This window comes from Alligator sinensis, unplaced genomic scaffold, assembly GCF_000455745.1.
Source record: "Alligator sinensis unplaced genomic scaffold, ASM45574v1 scaffold1499_1, whole genome shotgun sequence".
Lineage (NCBI taxonomy): Eukaryota > Metazoa > Chordata > Crocodylia > Alligatoridae > Alligator > Alligator sinensis.
The window spans coordinates 845,945-857,147 of NW_005842494.1; the positions used below are offsets into that span (position 1 = coordinate 845,945).

General features: G+C 50.1%; 1 protein-coding gene across 1 annotated transcript in view; it reads left to right on the top strand.

Moving 5' to 3' along the window:
• PLXNA2 (plexin A2) overlaps positions 1-11,203 on the top strand; it is a 249,898-nt gene that overhangs the window by 172,113 nt on the left and 66,582 nt on the right. Inside the window, 1 exon segment of the mRNA XM_025212958.1 lies at positions 8,748-8,948. Coding sequence (XP_025068743.1) covers positions 8,748-8,948 — 201 coding nt within the window.

Here is an 11,203-nt window from a genome sequence, read left to right on the forward strand (position 1 = left end):
CTGCCTTTATTCTGGGCACTTGGCTCCTGCTAATACGTGGAATTGAGTAAATGTCTGGTAAAGAGTTTCCTCACTCAGAACAATTCAGATGACGGCGTTCCTGCTGCGTTCTGACCTGACGTATTGGCTAAATGTCCGTGCTCGCCGGCTTCTTTCCCTTCGTAACAAAGGGTTTGTTATCTGTGGAATCAGACCATAAAGAATGATATTTCAACCCAAATGGGCTCCGTGCGGGGAGGGGGCACACACAGAAGCACACAGGCGTGCCCCTCCGTCCAGGAACGCAGCATCGTCCACCGCATTCATACAGGTGTGGAAACCCTCTCGAGCTTTTAGGTTTAATTTAGCTTTATCTGCTGCTCTCTACAAGGTTAAAATAAATGGAGCTGAGTGCCCCTCTGTCGCTGTGCCCTGCGGAGATCTCCTAGGATGCCCTCAGTCCACTTCCTTGGGTGCTTGTTGGATTTGCCAGTGCTTGTGGAAGGAGGAATGGTGCCCAAAGCCCTTCATCTGCCGTTCCCAGAGGGCACAGTGCAAAATGGGCATCTTCATTTTCCACAGACTTATTCTCTGCATGTGTTTAGAGTCGCAGCTGGGGAAAGGCAAGAGAGGTCTCTGAGCACTGAGGGTCACCTGATGTTGCTGAGGAATGGCATTTGCTCCACCAAGCCTCTTTCCAGCCGGGACGTACGAGATGGAGCCTGGCTTTGTGCTCAGATCTCAGGCTGAGTCTCCGGCGCTGGCCCTTGAAAACTTGTCAACTCAGCCCATTTGATCCGGGTTCGTCGGCACAATAAGCACAGGACACCTTTCACCCAGAGTGGAGCTCCCCGACTGTGGGCATCTTCCATCGGCCCAAAACCTCTTGCCCCTAGCACGGTGTCTCCCTTAGGAGCCGAACGAAACCCAGGTGATCGATGCTGTACAAGTTAAAGCAATAAACTGCTGTTTCCTCAGCTGTTGTTTTAGCCTGTGGCTTCAGTGAATATCAGCAGGAGTTGCATGGTTAAATCTCCCTGCTCGAGGGACTGAAAAGGCAGAGTCCTGGGTCTCACCTACAGCTCACCCAAAGCAAGGTCTTTTTAAGTAGAGGCCCTGCAGGGACCTTGTAGCCATCCTACATTGCTCTGATCCCCAAGGTGGAACAGATGGAGCCCTAAGTCTGAATTTCCCTATTTCTGGGGCATGTCTACATGAGACACTAACTGTACAGTAGGCTAATAATACTCCACAGTAGCACGTCACATCATGGACAGTGTTAATACACTCTTGCGCAGTATTATTTGGCTACTGCACAGTAGCATCACTAAAAAGGCGTTCGCCAGTGCTACTGCACAGTAACTTTGGTTACTGTGCATTGATTTAGTACTTGATTAAATGCGCGGTAAGCCCTGCGCATTAATGAACATGTAGATGCACCCCTGGAGATTCAGATCAGGCCTATACCATGATTTGAATGCATGTGAAGGGGCTGAGCTCGTGCACGTGTGTCTGAGGTTTATAGCTATCAAATGCGTCTGTAAATGTATAAAACATGCAGACGAAGAGGGATGTAGATACATAAATATATTCTTACGTCCCATCCCAGTGGAGTGATAGAACCAAGTCAATCCTATTAGCTTCCCAGAATGTGGGATCCAGTCCCTCTTTGATGTCCACTGTGTGCGGATAATGTCATTTCCACGTGTGAGATGCAGAATCAGGGGGCTGGAATCAGAGCTTAATAGAGCGCCAGATCTCAGTGCTGTTCTGACTCCTTAGCGTTTTGGTTTGAATTATTATTGCTTTTGGAGGGATGTCTTTGCACCTGATTGTGTCTGTTGCTGCTTTCAGCACTGCTTGCGGGTCTGTGAAAGAAATAAAAGAAAACTGAGCCATCCCCATTTTCCCCACCACCATCCCAACCTTTCAGTGCACAGATTCAAAGAGCTGGATCGTGTTGGAGATCTGTTTTAAAGCCCATTTTGAAGGCAGTAGGTTACTTTCCATTGGCTTCAATGAGGTTTGGATTTAGGCCTAAGTGTTGGCGTAATATGTTTGTTGAATATGTAGCTATTGGGCAACTCTTTGCAATTACCCTGGAAAAGAATTTGCAGGAATGAAAAACCTAAATGCAACAAGATTAACTCTCCCATTGTGAAATGGTGTGTTTGGATTTACTGGAAACCCCTTTTTATCCTTAACTTTAAGGTTACTTGTCAGCTAGAGCGCTTGCTGTCATTTGGGAAGGGGCATGGGGAGGTGTACATCTATACTGCTGTGGGGTGGGGTGGGGTGGCGCTATCTGAATCTATAGGGGATGAGAAGATAGAGGTCCCCTGTGTTCCTATAGGAGGGAGTGGGGCTACACCGCAGCTAGGCCATGCACAGGGATGTTTACTGAAGAACAGCAGGCTGATCTGAACTGCTGGGCTTTCATTTATTATTGATGGTAATCTTGGTGCTGGAAATGTCACGGCACTTTACAAAATGCGGGCCAAGACACAGGCTTCAAATGAATTCATACAACCCAAGAGACAGGACCAAAGGTCCGGTCGTGGGACCTCACCGGTGAGAAGAGCCCAGCTTCGGTTCAGTTTGTCCTTTCTGTGTTTGATTTCCGAGGGCCAAATCCTATCTCCCTTTCCACTGGTGTAAGTGAAGAGCAGTGCCACTGACATCAGCCACTAAATTCCAGATTTACACCATCAACAACCATCCGGGTCTGGCTCACAGCCACATGGATTAATGTTGATAACGTTACACCTGCTTGTAATGTGTGATGTTCGTGAAAGGTTTTCAGATGAGAAGGCCCTCACTGTTGTTCCTGTTGGGTCAAATCCTGTAATGCTTGGGTCTGGGAAATGCCCCTCTGTGGTAGGGTAGTTTGGCCCAAGGGTAGCAATGGGGTACTGTTACCGCTAGGCTACAGGGGCAGGCTCCATCTTGCCCGTTGCCAGCATTGCTTAGGCCTTTTGCATTAGACAACCACTGTCCCAAAAGAAAAAGGGAAATGATGCTATGAGCGGGGACCAAAACCTGGGACTTGCTGCTTCCAGAGGAGTCCTCACTGGGCCTCAGAGTGACTTTGACTTGGGCTCTGCTCTCTTGGCTACCCGGTGGGCCAGCTTCAACAGGAGGGATGACAAGAACCTCCACCCAGCCTCACCCATAGCCTTGTGTTTAGGCCACTTCCCTCTCAGGGCCCAGAACCAGGTCTCCTACTTTCTTGGGAAGTGACGTGACTGCCATCGCCACCACCTCAGTACAGGTACCTAGCGAACCAGTTTGAATCTAGCTTGTAATGGCTCCCCCCCCCCCCCTCCCCTCCGGCGGCGAGCCACTCTGTTCCACTCCAGAAGTGGCTGCATTTCATTGTACTTTGCAATCTTTGAGGATAAAGGTGCCTTGGAAACCTAATGCAATCATCACTCCGTGAACTGTGTGTGAAGACTCTTCACCGACGGGATGGTCCGTAATAGTCTATGCCACATATGCATTAGAGTCCTGTCTTTCTCCAGACTGTCTTAAGATTCCTATTTATTGCAGCGTACAGAACTCAGGGAGGATAATAAGAGAGTCTGATGTGTGTTTGTTTAGCACGAGGAGGTAGTAATGGCCTTTCTAAGTCGCTGCAGGATTTAATTTCCATGAATGAGAAAATAAAGTAAACTGATTATAAAACAAATTGCCTATTCCACTGATGGCATCTCTCTGCCCCTTTCACAGTGCACTCCGCAGACATGCAGAACTGCACAGCACGTGCCACGAGAGGAGAATCCCCATTAGTTGTCAGCAGTAGAGGGCCTTTGCCACACAGCTGGGCAGCTCTGATTGCAGCTAGCTCAGCTGAGTGTGGCATTTCTGTGTAAACCATTTGCAAACAAGCAAACCGTATTAACGATGGCAGAATGATTCACACAGCTGCCAGAATGCCCCAACCTGAGTCATTTCTCTGAGAAATTCTCTTCTAGAAGTCAGACTATATACATCAGCCGCAGCCACAAATACAGACCTGTGTGTTTGCAAGAATGCACTAACACAACTGTATACCCAGATGCTTACCCAGCCTCCCAGACCACCTGTGCACAGAGCTGTGTGTCCATTTGCATGAACACCGTGTACCAAGACACGTGTGCACAGTTAGCTGCATGCTTTATCGCAGCAACAGGTTTTTGTTGAAAGAACCTGAGGCACAGCAGAGGGCTGGGATTGGAAATGGGGAGTGGAGTCCCCCAGCAGTGCTTTCTGTAATGCATGCCACTTCTGAACAAACCCAGCACCCTCCTCAAGCCCCTACGGGTTTTCTAGCTTCATTCACTCATCTGATAAATTCAGTAAAAACAGCCAGCAGCGATGTGGTCCCTACAAGTGCCCTGTGCAGTTGACTACATGGCATCTTCCTCCCTTTCCCTCCATTCCAAAATGGATATCCCCTTATTAATGCAATCACTGGAGCTGTCAAACAACATAGAGGGGCTGCATTTTTCCCTTGTGCCCAGAGTGCAATGCACTCACAGCCTGACTGACTCGCTCTTTTCACCAGGGTCCCAATGTGACATTTTTCCCCAGTGAAACCTCTGGTAAAAGAAAAATATCCAGGATGCCCTACTTGCCTCTAATGATGATAGAAATTTTTTTTTTTTTTTTTTTTGGCTACCAGCAGTCTCAGTTCTACAGATTTGATTTCTCTTTGTAGGAGACAGCATTTCTGCAGAACTCAGCTTGCCTAGTGAATAACAGTTGTCAGGAAGGTTAATGACCTATCTCGTATTCATTTTTTAGGGCTAAATCTTGAAGTTCTCCTACAGCAAAGTGGCTAGAATTTTGCTTGTTTGTTATTTGCTTTGGGGCTTTTATTAAAAAAAGCACATTAAATACATTTACAGTTCCAGAAGACTTTTCATCCCAGAGGTTCCCAAAGATGGGCTTCTTAAAGAGATCTAAAAGAGCTAGGCATATTCTGGGTCTGTTTTAGCTCTTCTTTGATGTCTTAACAGCAAAATATAGGATCGCCCAATACAGCCAGCTCTGGGGTGGAGAGCGGGTTCTGGTTAGCAATGCACAATAAGGAGAGGAAGGAAAAAATATGTTCAGCGACGCTAGGGGAGAAGCCCCTTCTTCGAGGATGAGCGCCGTGAGCTCTTCAAAGCATCTGTATCATTTAAAGACCCCTGCAAAGTGGATCAGAGTGTCTAATCCTCCGCTGGGTTCAACCTGTGCTTCTGGAGCCTCTCGGCATTTCCTAGGGGGAGCGTTCCCCTCCAGCTTGTAAACTTGGCGCATGGGAAGAAAGGTCATGTTTCTAAGGCAGGATGGCCAGCTTTCCCTCGGCTGCCGTTTCAAGTCATTCTTGGCTGCTAATCCGTGAAAGTCTCTGTTAGAAATAAAATAAAAAATATATAAGGAAAAGTGCCATTAAAAAGAGGGTTTATGAGGCAGTCACTTAAGCTACTGACTCTCTCCAGCTGGACAGTGTCTGTTTCTCATTAGGAGCCTGCCTGAGCCAGAGGAGGAACCAGAGCCCCGGTATGGCCGTAAACTGGGCAGGGAGCTCCAGCTTGCCTACCTAGCGATCGCTAATGAGATCTGTGAGTTTGCTCCATGGATAGCCCGGCCTGGAGCGGGTGTGGAGAGCTCTGCCTCTGTTGGCATCCAGGTGACTTGGTTGAATTGCTAGCAAGGATAGTCGGGCGCGGAGCTGGAGACAAGCTACCCACCTGTCACAAGCCTGGCCAAGTCACTAGGGCAGGTGGTTAGATGCCCGTTTCCCACAAAATCAGTGGAAGTGAGAGGTCTGAGTAGGACTCGGGCACCTAAATAGCTTTGAGGATCTGGGCTTTGGTCTCTGTGGCCCTCGTTGTACACTGGGAACACCCCTGGCACCTCACAGGGGTGTTATGGGGGCAGGTACATTGATGCGGAGGCACTTTCATCCTGTGCTAGCAGGACATACAGGCACGTTAGAGGGATAGAAAAGCTTCCTTGGGCATTAACCCTAGATACCCACTTAGACGTCCTGCTCCTCAGGGATGTGAGGAAGTCTCTGCCCCTCCCAGAGCCCGTTTGCTTGTCTCTCAAATGAAGTTAATGATACTCCCCTCCCGAGAGCCATTTGATCGAGCCATCATTTATTTAACTGCATCTAGAAATGCTGTCAGTGCAAAGCTTCATCCGCGTTCCCGTGAGTGTTGTGTCCACCTGTTGCCTCCTCATGTGCCTAGTTTGAGATAGGGGCAATCTTTCAGTGGTGTGTGCATGGATGTGCGCACGTGTGTATGCGTACAGCACCTTGCAACAGTCCCGATCCCTGCACGGGGGCCCCTGGGCACTACAACAATGCAAATAATCAATAATCACGTGCTGTGCCCCAGGCCGCGATGGACGTGGGAGCAGAGTTCAGGACCTCTTGGCTCCCGGCCCTGTTCCTGACCTGAGATCACCTGGCACTTGCCCCTGTTACTTTCTCCAGAAGTCCCCGTTTCTGGCATCGTGACTTTTTTTGGCTCATTAGCTGCAAACACCCAGGCAGAGGAAAATTGTATTGGCCAGTTCTGCATGGAAAATTGTAATAAAACATCTCGAGATTCAAAAGGTTTTATGAGCTCAAAATCACACGGATTTCAAAGACGAAATCATTTGCATAGTGAGCATTTCACTCGGCTCTGGGTAAGGACTCTGAAACCTTAATTTGAGTTTGAAATGATGTGAGCCAAATCTTTAATACAGCCCAGTCTGTCACTTGATCTTTGATCAAGACTGGAAGCCTTTTGCAGTTTGAGAAGGAGTCCTTTTCCTCCCTTCCCATGGAAGGGATCAGTTATAGTTGCCTTGGGTTTCTTATTCTAGCCCCAGCTCTGAGCCTGCATCCCGGTCCGTTTCCAGCTCTCCTGGTCAGGGATTTGTGCATTACAGGTGAGCAGCCCATTTAGCCTTCCCTTTGATAGGAGAGAGGGCTCCAGTGATAAATCCCAGGCTATATTAGACTCTCCCCCGGAGTCTGTCACAGTCTGTTAGCTCTGTAGGAGTCAGATTGTTCAGCCCTGTGGCACAAGGAGCCCATTAGCTGCTCTTTCCTTTTCATTTCTACACAAGTTTCTTCAGACCGAAGCAGGAAAAGCCTCAAGTGGAATTTGTGCGTGTGTCTTGCTTCCCCCGCCAGACCTACGGGCTGCGGCTGAGTAGTCCCGTCCTCATCCCCCCGTTTCCTCGGTTGCCTTTCTAATTGCTGTAACTCTGACCTGGCGGGATGCGGCGCCGTAGGGCCTGAGCAGTGCCGCTCTGACTGTTTGCATTTGACTCCCCGAGTGTCTTTGCTGGAGCCGTTCCCGATCCCGTCCCAATAGGGAGGGGAGACTTTGGTTTGAGTCGTGAGACCCGTCTGTCTGAATCGCCAGCCCGCCCCGAGCAGCGCCGTCCCTGCTGCCCGCCAGGCCCTTCAGTTCCCTTTAGAAAACGGGAGGATTTCCTGGGATGACAGCCTGGTTTTGTTCATACGGGAGAGCGTTAGGGTATTGAACTATTTCCAGGAGAGTCCTTGAGGCAAAAGGATCTGGTGAGAAGGCGGAGAGTTATCATCTCGGCTTACAGGGACATCAGCGCTCATCCCTGCAGAGGTCTGGCATCTCCTTGACTAGCCTTCCTCCTTATCTGGCCCTGTGCGGTAAATCCAGCAAACACAGCAAATCTGTGGACGTGGCGCGCACGTGCACACAGCTCCCTTGCTGGTCTGCGCAGTGCACATTGACCGTACCCAGCCCTTTACTCCGGGCTCCTAGGTCTGGGACAGAAGTTGCACAAACCGGTTTGACCCAAATCAGTTAAGTCTGATACTAGATTCAACCAGGTTGATCTTAAACTAGTTTCAGCCAGTTTGAAAGTGGTTTACAGGCACCGAACTTCTGTTCTGTCTGTCAGTTTTGGATGCCTTAAACCGGTTGATTTGTAACTTCTGTCCCTAGCCCTAGAGACAGGCCTCAGTTCTGCAGAGGAGGCTGCTTTAGAGAAACCCGAGGTGTGAAGTGATGGGCAGAGGCAGAAGAGGATGGTGGGGGGGAAGATTTGTGGGCTGCAGACTCTGAAATCCTTGTGAGAGAGAAATAATTCAGCTAAGATGAAAGACGGCAAAGAAACAGCTCCTGGGAGCGAGAGGGAAGCCTGTCCCGTGGTGATCAGTGTGTTTTTGAAGTGACGCACGCTCATGCGGTGGCTGGTAATGAAACGAGATTAAAGAAGAAACCTGGAGAGAGGGTTTTAGTGTGTGACAGGAGCCTCCGATCCACCTCCTCCTCCTCGGAGTAAAACCCCAATCCTCCAGGGCCGGGGAGCCGAGGCGGTTGATAATGCACTGCCTCCAGCCGCGGAGGAGGAGACGGAGGGTGAGGGGCTCCCGGGGTTTGCATCTCGGGAGATAAAATCCATAACCTTCAGCAAGCTGGAAGGAGGACGGAGTCGTCTATTTGTTTCCTGAATAGCAACGTCTCCTCTCATGCGACTGCAGTGGAGATATCAGCTCCGCGCCTTCACAGGAAATTATGACTGGGGGTTATTTTTCCTGGTGGGCAGAGGAGAAAGGCGAAGAGGATTCACTGTGATCAGACATGCTGGACTCCAGCCCAAAGACCACTGGAAAGTAGCAAAGAACCAGATAAAGACCCAGGCTTTAAACCCAGACTTGTGTCCCGAATGCCCAAGTTCAGTATGGCCAGGCTTAGGGTTGAATGAAGGCACGTGTCCTCTAACTTGGTTTCTGTGTTTCCTCCTTGCAGGACTGCCCTCAGCTCTTTCCCACGGAAGAGATCCTTATCCCCGTAGGGGAGGTGAAGCCCATCACACTGAAAGCCAGAAACCTGCCCCAGCCCCAGTCGGGCCAGCGGGGCTACGAGTGCGTCCTCAACATCCAGGGCGTGATCCATCGCGTACCAGCTCTGCGCTTCAACAGCTCCAGCGTCCAGTGCCAGAACAGCTCGGTGAGAGCCCAGCGCTTTGGGAAGGAGGGGCAGCTGGGGGCACATTGTTGGAGTAAGAGGGAAGACAAAGCCACCAGGGATGGGAGGGAGATGCCCAGTCGGCAAGGAATAGGAAGGGCCACAATGCTAGAAGAGGATGGGAGTGGGACCAGCCATCGATGGCTGCCGTGCAAACAGATTTGGGAAGCCAGGCTCCTTAGGGCACAAGTTTCTTCCACTCCTGAGTGCCCATGGATGGATGATAGTGTGAGGCAGCTGCATGTGGGCTGTTTTGCACCGCTCTCTGCTCGTTGGGACAAGCATTACTTCTGCCTGTAGACAGGAGGGCCAGAGCCATGGGGCTACATCGCTCACCCAAGGCCACGGAGGAAATCAGTGTCAGACCTGTAACCATGGGCCGTGCTTCTGCCTGTGCGTGGGGGTGTTAGTCGTGTATAAATCAGCCACCCCACCCCTCGCAGTGCATCCGCCCTGGTGCTGCCATCAGTGCAGAGGCACTGGGAATTTAAACAGAGATAGAAAAGGCAGAAGAAGCCTGCGCTGGTGAGCTGCAGGGAAGGACGACTCCAAGGGTTAAACTCATCCTGAATTCCAGTCGGGATCCTGCTGTAGGCATGTGAAGGTGTTTAATTATAAGACTGGCCCGGGAGAAGATCCTTTATCTGGCAGCTCCCTGTCTGTGGCTGTGGGGGGTCAGCGGGAGGAGGGAGGGTGGAGGAAAATGCGACAAAGGTGTTAAGGCAAGCTAATTCACTCCAGAGAGATAAAGAGAATCGCAGGCCTCTTATCAGGAAGCTGTCAAATTCCAGGTCACCGCCGCCTGAGAGAACAGTAATGCTGGAAAGCTGCTGGGAAAGAGGGGAAAAGGGACACGGCTGCTGCGGGAGGGGACGTGGTAACGTGGAGAGACACAGACACTAGGGAAGGGCCTCCAGGGAGGTAACTACACCTCAGCCTGCAATGGGCGGGGCGGCATAGCCTGTGGGAGATGCTGTGGCAACTGGGCCAGTGACCTGGAATAACCTAGCCCCTCTTGCAAGGAGGGCTCTAACTTTTTTATATGACACTTGCCCATTATAGAAAATGAAATGGGGACCCTAATAGGCACAGAGCAAACTTCACCGTTTCATCAAAACCCAGGTGCAGGGTTAGGAAGCGCCTGAGAGCACCTGTTTGCAGGAGATGGATACCCACAGCAGGAGGAAGGGCAGGACACGTGGTCATTCCCAACCACGTCTCAGTGGGCCCTTCAGAGAAGTGCAGGGAGAGGTGGCTGGAGTCGCACTGGGATGTGCAGGGTCACTAGTCATTGCAGATGTTCATGAAATGTTGCCTCTTCCAAAATTTCACCAGGTATCTTCACTTCCCTGTAGACCCTGCAGCAGGGGAGATAATACATCTAATAATACTGTGCATCACTTTCTCTTTCCAAAGTGATTTATAAGCATTACCTGGCAAATACTCAAAGCTGTCCTACTTTAGGGAAGCCTTATTATCTCTGTTAAACAAACAGGAAGCCAAAGCAAAGGACTTAAGCACAGTATAACCAAAGGTGCAGACCTATATTGATCTCCACCAAGGGTGGGGATGGGGGGAAACTTCCTTGCTAGGGCCTGCTGGGAGTCCTTGATTGCTCTGCAAAGACTGCCAGCAGACAGCCCAGTTTGTCCTAATTACAACGACCCAACTGGTGAAGTAAACGTGTCCTCCAGATCTGGTCCGACACCTCCAAACCCTTATTCCATTGACCCCCAGACATCCAAGAGAGGGTGAGGAATTCAGGTTAACATCCCCCAAGCTGATTTGAGCTGGTAATTTAATAAGAGCTTCGCTATCCCACTCCCTAACCTCCAGGGCCATCCAGCTCCAGCACCTATCAAGCAGCTATGCTGACAGGAATAGGTCTTTAGTCAGTTGTGGGAACTTTTGCAATGTGTTTTTTCCCCAGCAAGAATGGCGTTTAGAAGGAGAGACAGCCCAGCCTGCCTCCTGGGCAGCGATCCTTCCAGTTTCATTAAACAGAGGGACTGAATTGGTAAACTAGTGTCTGGGTGAAGAGGACAGCCAGCGTGACTGGGATAATTAATCTATTACCGCTCACAGGGGCCATCTACAGCTTTTAATTATCTTTCCCTGGCAAGGAGAAGGGACTCTGAGGATCCTAGCGATGAGAGTTAGCGTTGTCAGTCATGCAAATACCATCATGGGCTTTTAAGTACCGGGTTCTCAAGGTTTAAAAACAAAATCTCTTTCCC